This window comes from Manacus candei, unplaced genomic scaffold, assembly GCF_025592945.1.
Source record: "Manacus candei isolate 608988 ecotype Guabito, Panama unplaced genomic scaffold, ASM2559294v1 h1tg000002l, whole genome shotgun sequence".
NCBI classification, from domain to species: domain Eukaryota; kingdom Metazoa; phylum Chordata; class Aves; order Passeriformes; family Pipridae; genus Manacus; species Manacus candei.
In genome coordinates this window covers 15,109,611-15,127,760 of record NW_026138050.1, presented here as the reverse complement: position 1 = coordinate 15,127,760, position 18,150 = coordinate 15,109,611, and the positions used below count along the sequence as shown (strand labels likewise).

Below are 18,150 nucleotides of genomic sequence, written 5' to 3'. Positions count from 1 at the left end.
GGTGGATGTCCTGGCTCCTGGGGGATTTAAGACAGCTCCAGACAGACAGACACACCCTGTGGTGGCTGGTCTGTCCTGGGAAGGGGAAGGCTGTCACGGGGCAGGCAAGGCAGAGCTGCCAGTATCAGCAAATTGGCAGGGAGTAGGTTCCCTGTTCCCAGGAAGGAGGGCTGGGAGGCAGGTTAAGTCCTGCAAGTTCTGCAAAGAGTTGTGCAGGGACTTCTTTGCTCTTGCCATCTTTCAGGTGAGCTTTGGGAGTGAGCTAGACCACAGAGAGGACACATCAGCTCCTCCCAGGCCCTCTCAGGCTGAGGGCACAGGGAATGCCCCAGCCAGCCCAGGAAGGTGCAGTGTGAGGGCACCAGCACCTCATGGCACATACCTCATCTCTGGAGACAGAGCTGATCTCTGCTGCCAGGGATTCTGAAAAGGAGGCTGAGAAGAGGTTCTTGGCTCCCTGGATGCTCAAGTTAATGATCTGCCCGTTCAGTTCATCATTCTGCTCCTTCAGGTTCCTGTTATCCTGTTCACAGAGACAAACCAGACGCTGAAGCACCTGGTGCCCTCAGAGCTCATCCAGCCTGGGAAGGGAGGAGTTTCCATCCTAACACAGCTCACACAACACTGCCAACAGCTGTCAGGGCCTCCTGACTCTACCTCAGCAGAGCCTGGAGAACCTCTGGAATCATGAGATGGGAAGATTCAGGGGGCACAGCAGAGAGGAGGGCTCCTGAGTGTACATGCTGACCCTCAGAAGAAGGAGCCAACCTCCCTGTCCCCAGAGAGAAGAGCAAGAAAGCATTGGGCTCTTGGATCCACTCCATCTGAGGGAGCCCCCAGACCCTGCTGACCCCTCCTTGGTGCCAGGACATCACTTCCCTCCCTGCCCAGCCCTCCCCACCTGCTTGAGCTGCTTGATCTCTTGCTCCAGCTCCGTCTCCCGTGTCCTGCTGTTGTACTCCTGCAGCCCCAGGCTGCTGCTCCGGCCTCGACGCTGCTCCGCCTCCAGCTTGAAGAGCTGCAGGTGCTCGAGCTGCTTCCTGAGGTCCTCAATGAGCTGCAGAGCAAGGGAAGGGGACAAGTGAGTGCCACAGCCCCTGAAAACCCAGCAGCACCCTCTGGTCATGGCTGGTGTGACAGACAGGCTGCAGCAGGGTCGTCGTAAAGAGCAGTGGCTGCCCCATCCCTGGAAGTGTCCAAGACCAGGCTGGACAGGACTTGGAGCAACCTGGGCTAGTGGAAGGTGTCCCTGCCCATGGCAGGGCTGAGCTTTAAGGATGAGCTTTAAGGTCCCTTCCAACCCAAACCATTCCATGATTCTATGATTAAGTCCCTTTCTGGGGGACACATGGTGGCCCCTTCTTCCCTGACACCTCCAGCAAGAAGGAGATGGGGAGCTATTTAAATACATGAGCACAGCCCTGGAATGACCCTGATGGAGCCCCAGAGATGCTGGTTTGGGGCCTGCAGCAGCACAGACCTCCCAGTAGTGTGAGCATCTCCTCAGACATCTCCCATCTCAGTGCCCCAGCATTGAGTCCCCAGCTCACCACAGTGCTCTCAGTGTCACCACAGTGACAGTAATTTCCACTTTGAGGCCCAAAGCTCCTTTCCTGCCACCAAACCCTGCTTGAGCCTCCAGCTGGAATTACCAGTACTACCACACTACAGATGATGGAAGGACTGGGGGGCTGGGATCCTGCTCCCAGGCACTCAGGAGCTGGCAGCTCTCACCCCAGCAGCCCCACACCCCTCTCCTCCTGCCTGCTGGCTCCATGTGCCATTGTCACTGTCCTTGTGCCACCATTCCTTCCAGGCAGGAAAGGAAGGGGCCATGGTGGCACAGCCCCCCTTTGCAGATATGGTGTTAAAATTAAGATGAATTTTAACAAAATTCAGGCAAAAGTGACCAATGTGATGCAGTTAAGCTGCTGAACGACCTTCTTCTGCCCAGGCAGCACCAAGGGCTCCCATTATACCTGTTCTGGAGAGGCTGCCAAAGCCAACTTTCCCACACAGCCCTAATTTTGGAGACTAGCAGGGCAGGGCTGTGGCAGGCACAGACTCTACTCACCTCCTGTGTCGACTCCTTCTCCTTCTGGAACTGGTGCCTCTCCTGACTCAGCTTGTCCCCCATCTTCCTCTTTTTCTCCTGCTCCTCAGTGAGCTGCACAGTGAGGTCTTCAATCTCATCCAGCAGCTTCTGCTTCTCCTGCAATGACACAAAAGGCACCAGTGACAGGGTTTGGCTCTGCTTGGCACTGCCAGGGCTCTTCCCACTCACTCAGGAGCGCGGCACACGCTGAGCTCCACAGGGAAGGATCCTCTCCTGATGGACAAGGATGCTCTGCCTGCTGGGATTTCATTTGCTGAGGGCTCCAGAGCCTGAGAGCTTCGGCAGCCACACACCAAAATAGCACTGAGAGAGGCAGTGTGAGATGAGTCCAGAACAAATCCACAGGAATATCCACACTTGTGCCATTTTCTGGGAAGTGTGATGCTGGCGTGGGACAGGCTGGGAGGGACTGGGGCCAGCACAGGGGCTCCAGGCCAAGGGGAGACATTAAATCATAAGGCTCCTTCAGTTTGCATTTCAGAAAAGCCACAGACCTGAGATCTTTGCCTCCCTTTGCTCATTCTTGGTTTCAGATATGAAAGGTTTTAACTGGGGGCTGATCCAAGAAGGAACAGGACCAGTTCAAGCCAGGATGTAAAACACACAGCCAGCTCTGTCCCCTTCTCATTGTCAAAGCCTTGGCTGAAGGTTTGGGATGCAGGTAAAGATGCCAACAGCCCTGTACAGCAGAACCTTCTGCCTGTGACCAGCTCACCACTCCCTCCCTGGGCTCACAGTTTCCAGCCTCATGGGAAAGGTTTTGGCTTTCAGAAATCCAAAAATACCCCAAGACCCCACCCAGTGCTGGTGATAGATGGCCCATGGCATGAAGGGGTGAGGAGCAGCTCTGTGGGGCAGCTCCAGCTGCTGGGTTTGGGGTGTCCTGGTCCATGGGGCAGAGCACCAAAGGCAACACACCAGCAGGAAAAGGAACACTGACAACAAAATCCTGATTTGGGGCACTGGACAAGCAGCTGCTCATGAGCTGGGCTTCTCCTCGGCAGAAAGGGGCAGCGATTGTACCTCTTGCTTCTCCTTAATCCCATTAACTGTGGAGAAGAGGAGCTCTGAAGGGAGATTATGGATCAAAACCAACTTCCCATGGCTGAACCAAACCAAGGCAGGGAATTTGTCCTCAGAGCCACAGCAGTTTTCCTGCCCCCAGCCTCAACTGTGCTCACAAGGTCCTGGTAGATGAAGACACTTCATGGTGGCCAGGTGAGGAGGGATGGAGCTGCAGCACTCTCCCGTGGGATTAAACATGATAAAATGCTCCAGACCCTTCAACTGGGCAGGGAAGTTTGATTTCACTTCCATTTTAACCTTAATTCTGCCACAAGCTTGGCAGAAACAAAATGCAGTCTCTGTACAGATGTCACATCCACAACCCACATTATCTCCAAAAACGAGGCTCTTGTCCATCTGTGGACTGTGATGCCTCAGGAAGCCTCCCATCCCAGTCCCACCAGCATCTGCAGGACCTTGGACCCTGAGCAGGGTGGGAGGGAGGAAGATGTCACAGATCTTTGAAGGCTCAACTTGCAAAGCCCAGGATATGGAGATGAAGCATCTGCTCTTCCTCCTCCCCTGCAGTGGACTGGAGCCACAGGAAAGGGGACAGGGATGGGGACAAGCTTCCACAAGAGGGCATGAGTCCCCTCAGGAGCAGCCACTGACACAGAGAGATTAATTAGGGGCTTTATTCCCAGCTTCCAGCTAAACAGTGGGAGCCTGCACAGACAGTGGGCTGGGATAGTGCTGGTCCAGAGCAGGGCCTGCAGGGACTGGAAGCAGCTGGTTTGTTTGTTACATCAGATGGATCTCACAGTCATGGAAATGAGAATTTCATCCCAAACCCAGATCCCCAGCCCGTCCTGGGCACCCCCTGGGCCTCACCTCCTCCAGCCTCTCGATGTTGGCTCTCAGACAGGGCACGCAGGACCTCAGCTCACTGTTCTCATCATCCAGCTGCTGCAGCCTGCCATGGGAACCAGCTGTGAGACACCCACCCAGCACCCCACAGGGGGGAGACACAGAGAAAACACCACCAGGAATATTAAACCAGGATCTGTCCAAAGCAAACCCTGAGAATTCCATTATTTCTGCTCTAAGGGCAAAGAGAGGGACACCCACGTGATCCTGACAAGCCTGTTGGCCAATGTCATGCCCTTCTCTATCAGGTCCAATGCTATTCCTTGTCCCAAGGGCTTTATCAGTGCCTTTATCAGGGCTTTGGGTTCACAGTCCCAGGAAAAGGAATGTCCATGTAATGGTGACTAGTTAAAAAACTCCACTGTCTTCATCTTTCATTGACTGCAGGGGCTGAACAGCAAAACATTCTGGAAAAGCTGAAAAAAAATTCTGTTAAATAACTGAAACCTCTCTCACACCACTATTTCCTTTGGAATCCAAGAGGCAGCAAAAGCACCCTGTCTGGGACACTCTGCCTGTTGGGGCAATTCTTTCCCTGCCTGTTTCCATCAAGGTGCAAAATATCTGGGCATCAAATGTACCTCCAGGAGTCATTTATGGGAACAAGCACTAACAACCCCCCCCTCCTCACACATGCTGTGGGCAGGCACATGGATAGAGGACAAGAGCTAAATTTAAACTGCAGAAGGGAAATTCAAATAAAGAATCCATGATGAGGTCCATGGAGGAGCTTGATTTTGGAACAAAGGTAAAAATAGACAAAATTCAGGGTTTGTAATGACTTCAGTTACACCTTGAACTAACCTAAACTCACAGTCCACCTCACTTTGTCCCCCCAGAGGCCTGTACATTGATTCCAGTGTGTACCTGGGGGTCCAGGGACCTGCCCCCACCCAGCCCTGCCCAGCCCCACCTGGCCTGCAGGTTCTCGATCTCGATGCTCTTCTCCCTCTCCATTTTGCTGAGCAGCTCCCTCTGCTTCTTGATCTCCTCCAGGAGGGTCTGGTCAGCCCTCAGCTCCTGCTCCTTCAGCTGTTCCTCAAGAGCATTTGCTCTGCAGAAAGGAGAAAGAGAGGATTAAGCATTCCTTAGGCCCACTGCCATCTCAAGGGAGGGACCAGGCTCTTTTCCCAGCCCTTTCCCACCCCACAGATGAGCTGGGAGAAGCAGATTCTGAAACACAGCAAGATTTCAGGGAAAATACACCGATCACCATCTCCAACAGCTTCACTCCCTCCCAGCAGATGCAGAGGGACAGTCCAGGAAACCCCCAACGACCCAAATGTTGAGCAAAACAGGCAAAGAAAATGAAACAAGCCAGGTTGTCTGCTGGTGTGTCTCTGACTAGTTTTTTAAGTCCCCAGGCTGCATCAGAATCCTTTAAAGGGGGAAGTGAGGGAGGAAGCACAGTAATCATCCTGTAACCCACAGCCTGTGGGTCACCCTGAGCAAGCTATTCAATCAGAATCTCATGGAGTCATTGAGGTTGGAAAAGATCTTTCAGATCATCTAATCCACAAATAAGACCCAAGGCTGTGGTTCCACCTGTAGTGGCCATGGCAGAGAAATCCTCCTTCAGCTGTTTCTAGCATGAAGTGATCTCATCACCCAGGTAAGAGATGACAACAGCCCCAACCCTCCTCCTTCTCACTCTTTCATGTCTCCAACAAAAAGTACAGGTTCTGCAGGTCACCATTCCCTGGGTGCCACCAGAACTGCAATAACACAGAATCCCAGAATGGTTTGGGTTGGAAGGGACCTTAAAGATCATCCAGTTCCACCCCCTGCCATGGGCAGGGACACCTTCCACTAGCCCAGGTTGCTCCAAGCCCCATCCAACCTGGCCTTGGACACTTCCAGGGATGGGGCAGCCACAGCTTCTCTGGGCAACCTGTGCCAGGGCCTCCCCACCCTCACAGCCAACAATTCCTTCCCAATATCCCATCCAACCCTGCCCTCTGGCAGTGGGAAGCCATTCCCCCTTGGCCTGTCCCTCCATCCCTTGTCCCCAGTCCCTCTCCAGCTCTCCTGGAGCCCCTTTAGGCCCTGGAAGGGGCTCTCAGGTCTCCCTGGAGCCTTCTCTTCTCCAGGTGAACCCCCCCAGCTCTCCCAGCCTGGCTCCACTAGGCCAGGCTGCTCAGAGCCCCATCCAACCTGGCCTTGAACATTTCCAGGGATGAGGCAAGGAGCTGGAATTTATGCAAAGCCTTTATGAAGGCTTTTCCCAGATGAACCAACTCCTCCCCACCAGGGAGCACAGTCAGGACTTTACTCCACTCAGAGAAAATTGGCATTTTTGGGCCAAGCTGCTCAAGTGAAAACATTTCCCTCACTCTAAAGTTTATCAGGGCTTAGGAAAACCTTTGTTTGGATCCCTCAGATCCCTGACACGACTGTTATTTAACAGCCTTAGAGCCCTATAGATAAACTCCTGCCGGGTTTATCTGCCCAGGGTAAATACACCCTGGGAGAGAGGGCCTGGGAGATTAGTACAGACAGATATTACATCATGTGAGATCCAAAGGGCTGCACCCCTGCCAGGATCTGGCAGCAGTGGGATCAGGGCTGGCTGTGGGGAGGGTGGAGATGGGTTGTAGTGGCTCGGCTGTGCCTTCCACCCAGAGCTGCTGGGTGAAATAAGGGCCAGAAAGAGTCTGTAGAAAGAAGGATGAAGTGTGTGCCCTCCTGGAATGGGAAGCCTTCCAAGCAGCATGACTTCCCTGTGGTTTTCTGGAGCGTCCCATGTATAAAAAAGCCAAGCCCCTGGAGCTCCAGAAACCTTTTGGGAGGGACAAATGGGGCAGGAAAGCATATTTTATATATTAATGTATAAATAAACAGATAAACATATAATGAAAAAAATAAACATAAAAATAAGAGTATCCTGAGATGGAAGGGACACAGAAGGATCATCAAGTTCAACTCCTGGCCCTGCACAGGCACCCCAACAATCCCACCCTGTCTCTGAGAGTATCATCCAAACACTCCTGGAGCTCTGGCAGCCTTGGTGCTGTGCCCACTGCCCTGGGGAGCCTGGTCAGTGCCAACCACCCTCTGGGGGAAGAACCTTTTCCTGATACCCAACCTAAACCTTCCCTGACACAGCTTCAGGTCACTAAAAGCCACATATAAAAAAAGCCAAAAGCCAAGTCCTGGAGCTCCAGAGACCTTTAAGGACAGACACGTGGGCTGGGGAAGCACATAAAACATATGTATATAAAATCTAAAAGGCACTGTGTCCTGCTTTCAGCTGGGATAGAGTCAGTTTTCTTCCTAGCAGCTGGTCAGGGCTGTGCTCTGGGTTTAGGATGGATGCAGCAGGACATGGATGGGCAGGGGCTCTCCAGGTGATGCTCTGCCAGGCTCTCACCTGTGCACCAGCTGCAGGTTCTCCTGCCGGAGGCGGCTGTGCTGCTCCCCGTTGGCAGCCGTGTCCTTCTCCAGCTCCGTCACCCGCTTCTCCAGGAACACCACCTGTGGGGAGGCACAGGGAGGATCAGCCCCCCGGCCCTGAACCCGCTGGGATGGGCCTCCTTGAACCCAGAGCAGCTCCCAGAACCATCCTCAAAAACGGAGGGTTGCCGCAGGAATGGGGCAGCCGTGCCCTGATTTAAAGCATCCTTATAAAACATCCTTTTCCACCCATGTTTTGATGTCTCCCATGTACCAGTACGGGGTCAAACACTTCATTCTTGCCTTTCTTCAACCCTTTTCTGATGACATTCTAAGTGGAGCCTAGAGGGATCCCCAGAGCTCTGCTGCATCCATACTCCACTGCCTGGGACAGGACCAAACCCCTGCATTTGCAGATAAATAAAGTCACATAGGAGGGGTCAATGCCAGGTGGTGGGGAAGGATCAGAGGTGAGGGGTTTTCTCCCTGTACCTATGCAGGCTTTATTCCAGCTGTATTTGCATTTTGTTCATTCAAATCCCAGTTATACCCACACAAAACAATCGTGGAGGAGAGGCAACTAGGAACACGTCTGCAAAACCCAAACCACCGGTCTTGGAGAAGGGCAAGAGACATGTGGATATTAAAAAAACCATGCAGAGACCAAGGCCTTTCCCAGCACTACATCCATGGTTTCCCAAGTTAACTGCCTTAGGGAATATGAGTATTTTTTTCAATTTTTAGGCTTGGAAAAATGTTTGATTTTTAATTATTTTTTAAAGGCCTTCTATGCGTTATAATTATTTTCGAGTGCAGCCACACACACATCTATTTCTCTTTCACATGCAGCTCTCTATTCATATTCTAGAATTAAAAAGCCATTTCCAAGGAGTTTCAGGACTGCAGCAGACATTTACACAAGCCCCAACTCACCTATCTTTAATTCTCCTTTTTTCCCATAGCTTCTTTCCCCTATTTTTAGGTAGGGGTACTCAAAACAAAAGCTTTCCTGTGCTCCCATCTTATCCCATAACTCTTTTCTTGTAACACCCCCATAAAACCCAGCAGGCCCAGCACAAAATCAGCTTTTCCTGATGGCACAAGCAGAGTGTGCCAAGGAAAGGAAGTTCTTGTTTCACATCAGGCGAATTGACTCCAAAAAGCAGAATTTGAGAACATCTTGTTTTGTGAAGGAGAAGTGAAAACACAGCCTGCATACAGCCCTCCCTCCTCCTGACATGCTGGGACAGCCACCACCCCTGGAGAAGGCTCCAGTGCCACCTCCTGACCCAGCACAGGAGCTCTGCAATCCCTGGAGTGCTCTCATCCTCCATCCCCTCGATGGCTTTCTATGTCCCACCTGCACCCACCTACCCAGAGGAGCTTCAGCCTGACCCTGCCTGTGGATCTGCACTGCAAGGCACTGACTCCACCAGGACAGCACAGACAGCTCCCCTGTGCCCCTGCCCTGCTCCCATCTTGTCCTATAATCCTTATCTCCTAACACCTCAGAAAAACCCAGCAGGACCACCACAAAATCAGCGTTCTCCTGATGGCACAGGCAGAGCGTGGCCAGGAAAGGAAGCCTCTCACCTTGTCCGTGATGTCCTCGTCCGTGCACTCCAGGCTGTCCTGGTAGGACTCCTCCATCACCCCCACGGCCAGCGAGCTCGTCTGGTGCAGCTGCCTAAAACAGAGACAGACCACCCCGACCCAGAGCAGCAGCGGCATCAGCGCCAACATCACGGCCATGGGGACAGCAGGGGACAGCCCCTCCTGTCCCCCCCACAGCCACCACTGCCCCCTCCCAAGGGATTTAGCAGCACTGCTCCTCGGGCTACTGGATTTCCAGCAGAGGAAGGTGTGGGCAGGCCCCTAGCAGAGCAGCTGCCCCCCTCACCACCCAGCTCTCCCCAGAAGTCTGGCACCTCGAGCACCCGGAGAACGGGGACAGCAGAGCGCGGACGTGGACACGGCTCCTGGGACTTCATACCGGGATCATTGCTCCTGCTCTTTGGAATGGCACGAGATAAGAGCTCCCTCTTTCCACTTTCTTTCTTTATGAACTTCCCAAGGCCGTGGATTAGCCAGCACAGGCCAGAGTACTGGCTCTGACACTGATAAGGTGCAGAAGAAGGGGAGGGCAGGGGTGGGAGGGGAGGGAGAGGGGAAAAACCCCTCAAAGCTGTTGCAAAACACCCCCGCCCACCCGGGACAGCCCAGGGTGAGCTAATCATTAGCAAGGCCTTGTGACACCAGTGACCCCAGGTTGGTGAGGAGCTAAAGGACACCCCGGGGAGGAGCTGGATGGGGCACCACTCTCGTGGCATCACTGTGGATCAGCTCTGGCACCTCATGGCACAGGGAAGAGCTACTGCCATGGGGAGTGTGGTGCATTCCAGCTCTGGAACCCCAGGCAGGTGCTACCAAGAGGAAAACACTCTGCCCTCCCACTGCTTTCAGCAGGACATGGATGAGAAAACCACAAAGGTCTCTTCTGAACCTCAGTTTTCCCTAGGAATTTGTAACATTGGCTCTCAAATTCATCCCACTGCACAGTATGCCCATGCCAATACTCACAAGCACAACTGGCATTTACCAAGAGACCACAGCCAAGGCCCAGTCTCATTTTGCATCCTCACCCTCAGTATATATTTAGATTCTGAAGTCTCGGGCACATTCGTCATTTAAATCACGCCAAGCACAACAGGGCTGAAGCAGCAGAAGCAGAACCCAGATAACAAAAATGAGGAGAGAGCCCTAACCAAACCAAAATCGATCTTTTAAAATGTTTTGGGATTTTTCAGTAATTACAGTATCTACAACAAAGGGTTTGCTTTGAGCTGTGCTTAAGGATCTGGCTCAGCAACGCCCTGTTATCTCTCACCTTATCACAAACTAAACCCAACTGCTCTTGAATTAACCAATATTTACCCAAGCCCACATGTCCCAGTCTCAGAATGGCATCTTGCCAAGGGCCAGGAGGGCCCAATCTCCCAAAAGACAGGGAACCTCCGTTCCCAAAACTTTAACTCAAATCCTCCCTAATTTATCTGTGCCACAGGACAAAAACTAGTCCTAAAACAGGAAACCTGGGGGCAGGCTGCTCCCTTCAACCCTCTTTCCTGCCAGTGTTTTTAACAAAGCTCTAGAAAGTAAGATGACTGGAAGTAGGAAATGTAATATCAAGGAGCTGCTTCCTTTCCAGGAGGGGAAATCACGCCAGGGGAGATTGCTGACCACAGGAAAAACGGAGAAGGGAAAGGTGTGAGAGCACAGGGGGAGGAAGAGGCACAGGATCAGCACAGGGAGCTGAGTGCCAGGGCACAGGGTATGAATATTCCCAAACTGAGCTGTCTGCTCCTCCACAGTGTCCCTGTGCTGACTGGAAACAAGCAAAGAGAAAGCCAACAAGTGCAGAGGGAAACCTCTCTCCTGAGCAGAGCAGAGGCAGGACAGCAGAGGAATGACCCAGTTTATCCTTAAAATCCTGATGGCACGGGAACAGGAGGGATGGGGAAGTTGGGAAAGGAAAGCACCAGGTGTCACCAAGAGGGGATGGATGGATCCTCTGCTCCAGAGATTAAGAGCAAGCTGCCTGAATATATCATATATCCCTGTGCACTCAGGGATCAAAATGCCCACAAGGAAAATGTGACCATGACAAGATGGTCGTGCAGGACAGAAGCAACACAGAATTAAACCTGGGTTTAAATCAGGGTTAAACCATTAAGCCAGAGTTACCTGCAGCCCCCCAGGACGCCCCAGACTGAGGGAGGAGGGGGGGGATGGTCCCACAAAGTCAAGTGCTAAGTGAAGTAAAACAGGACCAAGAACTGTCTGAAGTGGTTGGATTTTTTCTGGGTGCTGGAGAAATCCCCCTCCCCTAGAGACCCACCATGGTGACACTGGGGAGGGGACAGCCCAGGGGAACATATCCTTCTAGGAACTCTGCTCCACACACCCCTGGTACGGCACTGAAGGACAGAGAGGGAGGAGAAGCACCCCAATTTTGTCCTAGAAGAAACCAGCAGCCTCCAGCTGTGTGCATGGGTGAGAAAACCCATTTCAGAAAAACTGTATCAGAATTAAACCCACTTTTCCCCAGGGCTATGGAATAAATCCAGAAATAAGGCGCTTCAAGCTTATTTTGAGTCTTCCTTCTGTGGAGCCAGCAGCTCACACGGATCAAGCAAGCAAGAACAGGAGCATGGGCTTACCTTGCCACCTTCTTGCTGGAGAGTCTTTTATTTGGGCTGCAAAATGAAGAACAAACAGGAAAGAGTTAGAAGAGCTGACAGTGGAGAGCAAGGGAAACAGGAAACTGCGAGGAGTCCGGGGCACATCCTTTGCTCTGGCACGGAGCACCCACAGCATGCACCCCCCAGCCCCCCTGGAAAGGGCAGGAGAGGGACCACTCATGGATTTAACACCACAGAGACAACGAACCACATGGAATAATGCTGGAGAAGACCTGACTGCCCCCACAACACTGCCCTCTCCCACTGATCTGTGCCTGAAAGCTGATCCCCCAGGAAAGCGCTAATAATAGTGGGGAGGGTGGGGGGCTTCAGCCTGGCGTCGATGGCAGAGTGAGCCAAGTCTCCTGCACCCCACACCACCCCAGGCCTCCCCTGGCATCCCCCCAGGCTCCTGCCCCCTGGATGGGGGACAGGGAGCAGCTCCTGCCTGCCAAGGGGCACGTCCATCCTTCTGCCCTTCCCACAACCATTATCCTCCAGATCAGCAGAGAATTGCTGCCTACTTGTACTCAGATGTTTTAGGAGCTGTTGCTGGTGCCCCTGTCTGGATTTCAGGCTGCTAGAGTGGCTGGGGAGAGGGAAGAGCTCTCCTCTCCAGGAGAACTGACAGGGATCACTCCCCTGGCTCCGTGTCCAAGGCAGCTGCCACCACCATACCACGGCGGTCAGGGCTTAGCTAATGCTCAGCGTGACCAGGGTAGGGAAGCCAAGGTCTGTGTGACCCTGCCCCAGCCCCTCAGGACGGGCTGCAGGCCCTCCCTGCTGAGAAAAAAAATAGCCTTTTCCAGAAACAGTTCCTTTCTAAGACACTCCTTCCAGTCTTTTGGTCATGACTGATGCTGGTGAAGTGAGCAGGGCCTGGATCTCCCTCCTCATATGCCACCAAAGACATGCTGGTGTCAAACAGATGCCACTGGGCTACATCACTGCTACCAAATCCTCACTCAGGGATGGCAAGGGAGAACCTGAGTGGAGAAGTAGCAACTGCATTCCCTGGTATTCAGCTCAGTTGAAGGAAAAAATAATAAATAAAATCATCTGGGAGTTCATTCCTGCCTGCAATATCAGTTCTTGGAAGGAAGAATTAAAAATAGCTCAGGACAATTTTCTTTGTAAAAAAAACCCTCAAAGCCCAGCCGGGGGGTGTTGTCAGGGTGACCAGCCCTCATGTCAAAGTGCATCCTCAAATCCCAGATTTCCAGGGAGCACAAGAGCTGCTCCTGGCTGGGCTTCAAGGCCGCTCGGCGCCCACCCGAGGGGAGGAGGTCAGGCCCTGGTGTTTGCCAGGAATTGTAAGGAATGTCCCCAGCACTGGGGGGAAATATTTTTCTCTGCAGAAAGCTCATCGGGAAGCGATGCCGGCACCTGCTGAGGGGTGAGACACCAGCTCTGCCACAAGGGCACTGAAACAAAACAGTCACAAACTCCTCCATCCCAAGCTCCTTGAGGATTATTCCCTGCTTTCCTGTGCTGTGGGCTCACGAAGCAGCACCCCAATGCTGGGAGTAGCTCCCCAGTCTATGACAAGGATAAAACACTGTCTGTAAGCCCACAGTTTTTAAGAGTGAGGCTGTTACAGGGTGCTTTGGGCTTCACCCCAGCTGCCAGAATCCCCTGGAGCTGGTGTCTTCAGGCTTGTCCCAGATTTTGGTCCAGTTCCTACTGCTCTGGTTGTCTGCAGTCTGGGACCTGTCCCTTGTTCTGAGGCCTTCACGTCACCAGTGATGCTGGGAGGAACAACAGGTCCTGTCCCATCCCACACACAGCACATGGCACTTCTCATCCTCACCACAGAGAGGGCAAGCACTGCCCCTTCCACCAGGCCCCTTGGAACATATTGCCAGGAAATCTGTGCTCAGGAAATTGCACCTCCTCACGTGCCAAATCAAAACCTACGGAATTCCCACTGTGACCGTGGGACAGGGAAACCTGCACTGGAAATGCCACCCATCACAGGAGCTTCTGAGCTCTTAGTTCAGCTTTGCAGGTAAATTTGGTGGGGAAAAACTGAAATGGAGTGGGGTTACTGATGCATCCAGGGAAAACCAGTGTTCTCCATAGTAACTGCATAACCTGAGACCCATCACTGACCCTCAAGGCCCCCAACAGCAAAAACTACTATTTACTCAAGAAAGGAAGAGAGAGACATTCTTTTTTCATTAAAAAGAATTAAATTCAAGATTCTCTTTGTTTTCCAGTTTTCTTCCCATAACTATACAGCCCACGAGAGCTCCCAGATCACATTGTCCCTGCAGAGGACAGACAGGAATCAAGAGCATGACCAAAAACCAGGCTTGAAGAGGCCCACCAGCCATGGGAAGAATGATTATCATTAAACACCACCATCCTTCCACCCAGTGGGCTGCAAAAGGTCTGAATGAATAAACCAACAAGCAGAAATTCCTCCCCAACTTCTCAAACCAGCACATCCAGCTGCTGGCTGGTAGACTTCCAGAAGGACATTCCAAAGCTCACCAAGCTCCTACACAAAGATCCTGGGGTCTGTCATGAAGTTCCTACACAAAGATCCTGGGGTCTGTCATGAAGTTCCTACACAAAGATCCTGGGGTCTGTCATGAAGTTCCTACACAAAGATCCTGGGGTCTGTCATGAAGTTCCTACACAAAGATCCTGGGGTCTGTCATGCCTCCCCGGCCCACGGTGGCACAGGCAGTGGGGGAAGCTGGCTGAGACAAGATTTGACTGCTCCCAAGCCCCACGGAGCAGGCTGATTCCTTCAGGATACTGCTGCAGTGGGAGGATGGACTGGGCCCTGCCCTTCCAGGCTGAACCAGCAGCTCAGCTGTGCTTCCAACTCCCGGTCTTTCCTCGGTGACAGAAATACTGTACGTGACCAGTCCATGGCTTCCAGTGCCAGGAGAAGCCCCCACCACTCACAGAACATGCAATGGGGCTGCCCAGAGAAGAAGGGAACACGCTCCTTGTCTCCCAGCTTTTGTGGCTTGGATTAAAGGCATCTTCTGCTCCCCTTCATTAATATTATCCCCACCTTCCCCACCTGCAGAGCCTCACCTTGAGTGAAACTCATCCCCCGTCACAGGAATCGACCGACGCAGCAAAGGGAAAGCTGGGCGAGACAAGGAGAGTCTTCCCTCCCAGAACATCATCCCCAACACTGAGAGGGGCCACAATTACCTATTCATCTCAAGATCATTCAGGCGAGCGGAAAGATCCTCGAGGCGGTTGATTTGTTTGTGGCACTGGCTACAGTAAAACTCAAAAGCTTCATCTGCGAGAATGCTGTGCAGTTTCGCAGCGAGCGGATTGGTGCTAGAGAGATCACAAGGGTCAGTTCAGCAGGACAGAACCACGGGCAGCAGCTTCAGCCGGGGCTTCCACAAGCTGAGGGTACGGTGGGGCAGGGGAGCTTTCGGTGGGAGACGTGAGATTTGCAAATTGGAAACACCAGGGCAGATCGGGGCGACTCCCACCTTGGTTTTAGAAGCCAAGTCGCAGTGACTGTGGGGTTGCTTGTAGCAATGTATAGAAAATTTAGAATTGCTTCTAAAAATATATTTTTATTTTTTTTAGAATATTTTAGATTTATAATTGGCAACACTTTCATCACTCCCAGAGCTGAGCTTGGCCTGTGCTTCCAAACCCCTGTGCCAGTCAGCTTCAGTGGGGGATCCCCAAGAGCCCAGGGCAGGTGAGGTAAGCGCTTCCTACAAACCTACATCACCACAAAGTTTACTTTTCAACACAATTTTCCAGGCAATCTGTCTCAGGAGGCTCCAGCAATGGTCCTGGTTTGCCTAATTAAGTGCAGGACTGGGCGCTGAGAGCCAGAGGTGAATCTCAGGGGGGTTTAGGTTGGATATCAGGTTCTTTCCCCAGAGGGTGGTCGGGCACTGGAACAGGCTCCCCAGGGCAGGGGCCCATTTTCCAATGGGATGTTTTAAAGATAGAGCAGCTGTGCTGCTGTGGACTCACTGTTAGCAATGCACAGTGTCAGATCTTCACAGCAAAGTGCTTTTAAGCTAAGATTAAATGGGCAGTTGCAGTTCAGCCCTTCTCTCCTACAAAGTAAAGCTCAGAGAAGCCAAGCAGCAGTGCTGCCTTTCTGTAGGAAATGGCCTTTGGGAAGAGGACATGGGGGGGACTTAAACATCTTGAGAAGCTGTGAGTCACCTCCCCACCTGACATGCCCTGGGCAGGACAGAGGGATTCTGAACAGCAAAGGGTTTGTGTTAATTTGGGGCCAGATAGACTCCACAAATCCTTTCTGTAGGAAAATACACTTCTGGAAGCCACGGACTTGAATCAAGGAAAGGTTAATAGTGAAAAATCAAAGCAGTTCAATAAGAAAGACAGGTAAAGGTGTGAGCAAACACAAGCAAGCTTAAAACCAACAGGCATCCAAGAGGGATAGGCAATCCCAGGACACAGATACACAGCAGCAAGTCCTGGCCTGGGGGATGCTGAAGGTGTGGGACATCCCGGGGGTCCCCTGGCTCAGCCCCATTTTAGGGGCAGTGGGGTGTCAGGGTCACCCCCAGGGTCAGGCCTTGAGTCTGTGCTGCCTGTACAGTATTTCCAAGCCCCCTTAGGCAGGTAACTGTTCACCAGTCAATGCCAAATTACTCATCTCTTCGCATTCCTGGAAAAAAAATTAAATTGAAACTCATTCCCCCTGCCCTCCAGGGCAGGTTTGGACCTGGGATAATCCATTCCCAGCAGGACACACGTTAGTTGCTCAGACTTTGTGCAGGGAAGAGGTGACAGCAGCTGAGAGACACCCGAGGAAGGGATTTGCCCTTTTCTGGGTGCTGGTGGGTAAGCTTCCCTCCCAGGCTGGTGCACCCTGGGCAAGGTGGGAACCCAGATCTAACCAGCATTAACACAAATAAGAACAGAGGTGTGGAGGAGAACCTCTGGGCCAGCCTGGCAGCTCCTGGGGTGTGTAAAGATCTCCCTGGCCTCTGGCTGTGCTGGTTCCGTGCCCGCTGAGTGGGTGGGAGTTCAGCCCCACTGTGCCCTAGGGTGTCCCCACCTACCCCTGTGGCACACAGCCAACACTCAGTGATCCTGATGGAGCCCTTCCCACTCAGCATATTCCATAGTACCATGAGACAGAGCCTTCCTGCTGCCTCCCTCCACCTCCTGGAGCAACGTTCGTCTTCCACAGGCCATCAGTGCTCCCTGACAGCACAGGTGAGGAGCTTCTCCCTTCAGTTCCCACCAAGCATTGCCAAGAGACTTTTCCTACTGCAAGGATGTGCCAGGGAAGAGGTGGCAACCCAAGAGGATGGATCACAAACACACACATGCAAGGACTGAGCAGGGAAATTCAACATCTCACAGGGTTCCCTGAAGGCTCTTGGGGTTTGTGTCAGTCCTCTGGTGACAATCTGGAGCCGTGGCAGGGAAATCTGTTGATGTTATTACTGTTCAGAGACTCTTGTCTTGTAGCATGGAAAGGGTGTGTGGAGATGTGGCCCTTTACAAGTGAAATTACAGGCTGTGGTTCTTTCAGGTTTCACTGTGTTCAAACACACCAGGGCTGCTCAGAATCATGGAGTGGTTTGGGTGGGAAGGGACCTTAAAGTTCATCTCACCCCACCCCCTGCCATGGGCAGGGACACCTTCCACCAGCCCAGGTTGCTCCAAGCCCCGTCCAACCTGGCCTTGGACACTTCCAGGGATGGGGCAGCCACAGTTTCTCTGGGCCAGGGCCTCCCCACCCTCACAGGGAAGAATTCCTTCCCAACATCCCATCTAACCCTGCCCTCTGGCAGTGGGAAGTCACTCCCCTTTGTCCTAAGTCAAGAAGACACAACTGCATGGAATGATCAGCCAAAGACCTTCACACGTGCGATGATAACCCAAGGTGAGGGCAGACCTGAGAGGCACAAGGCAAAACATTCCTGACCCTGGAGGTTTTGCAGGGTTTATCTCCCCAGCAAGAGCCAGCAGAGAGTCTCCAGCACAAACCACCACAGGCCATGTGCTGAGCAAGCCCCTCCCAGCACAGGGAAGATGGGATAAGATTTGGATAAGATCCAAAGAGACAGAGCAGAGGAGAGATGGTGCCTGAGAGAGCAAAACTGGAACACCAGGAGTTCAGGCAGACTGGGAGCTCTGGACTGATACTAAAGAAGAAGTTTAACTGATTGTAAAGGTCCTTCAGCTGGATATTTTCTGGTCAGGAGCCTTCTGGATGAGGCTGGAAGCCCATCCTCAAGGAAAAAATGAACATCAAGGCTGGTTTTTAATCAGAGAATTCTTCCTATGCCACAGCACCAGTACAGCCAGCTCTCCTCAGCTGCACCTCCTGGATGGTGCAGAGGACAAGCATGGAGGAGAGACTGTGCCCTTCCCTCTGCAGAGTATCCCAGCATGGAGCACTGGTTTTCTGAAGGAATGGGTTGGGAATTCTTTACAGCAACTCTATTGCAGTTAACACCTTCAAGCACCAAGAAGAAA

At 52.5% G+C, this 18,150-nt stretch overlaps 1 protein-coding gene across 5 annotated transcripts in view; it reads right to left on the bottom strand.

Moving 5' to 3' along the window:
- The window catches only part of RAB11FIP3 (RAB11 family interacting protein 3), a 78,124-nt gene that overhangs the window by 2,753 nt on the left and 57,221 nt on the right, over window positions 1–18,150 (bottom strand). For 4 of the 5 annotated variants that reach the window (XM_051780721.1, XM_051780739.1, XM_051780759.1 and 1 more), the window contains 9 exons: window positions 14,860–14,994; window positions 11,662–11,697; window positions 9,035–9,128; window positions 7,419–7,522; window positions 4,962–5,102; window positions 4,013–4,094; window positions 2,075–2,212; window positions 902–1,057; window positions 383–523 (listed from right to left, as the gene is read on the bottom strand). In XM_051780721.1, coding sequence (XP_051636681.1) covers window positions 383–523; window positions 902–1,057; window positions 2,075–2,212; window positions 4,013–4,094; window positions 4,962–5,102; window positions 7,419–7,522; window positions 9,035–9,128; window positions 11,662–11,697; window positions 14,860–14,994 — 1,027 coding nt within the window. The remainder of the gene's footprint in view (window positions 1–382; window positions 524–901; window positions 1,058–2,074; window positions 2,213–4,012; window positions 4,095–4,961; window positions 5,103–7,418; window positions 7,523–9,034; window positions 9,129–11,661; window positions 11,698–14,859; window positions 14,995–18,150) is intronic. The other variant, XM_051780731.1, reaches the window with a different exon arrangement.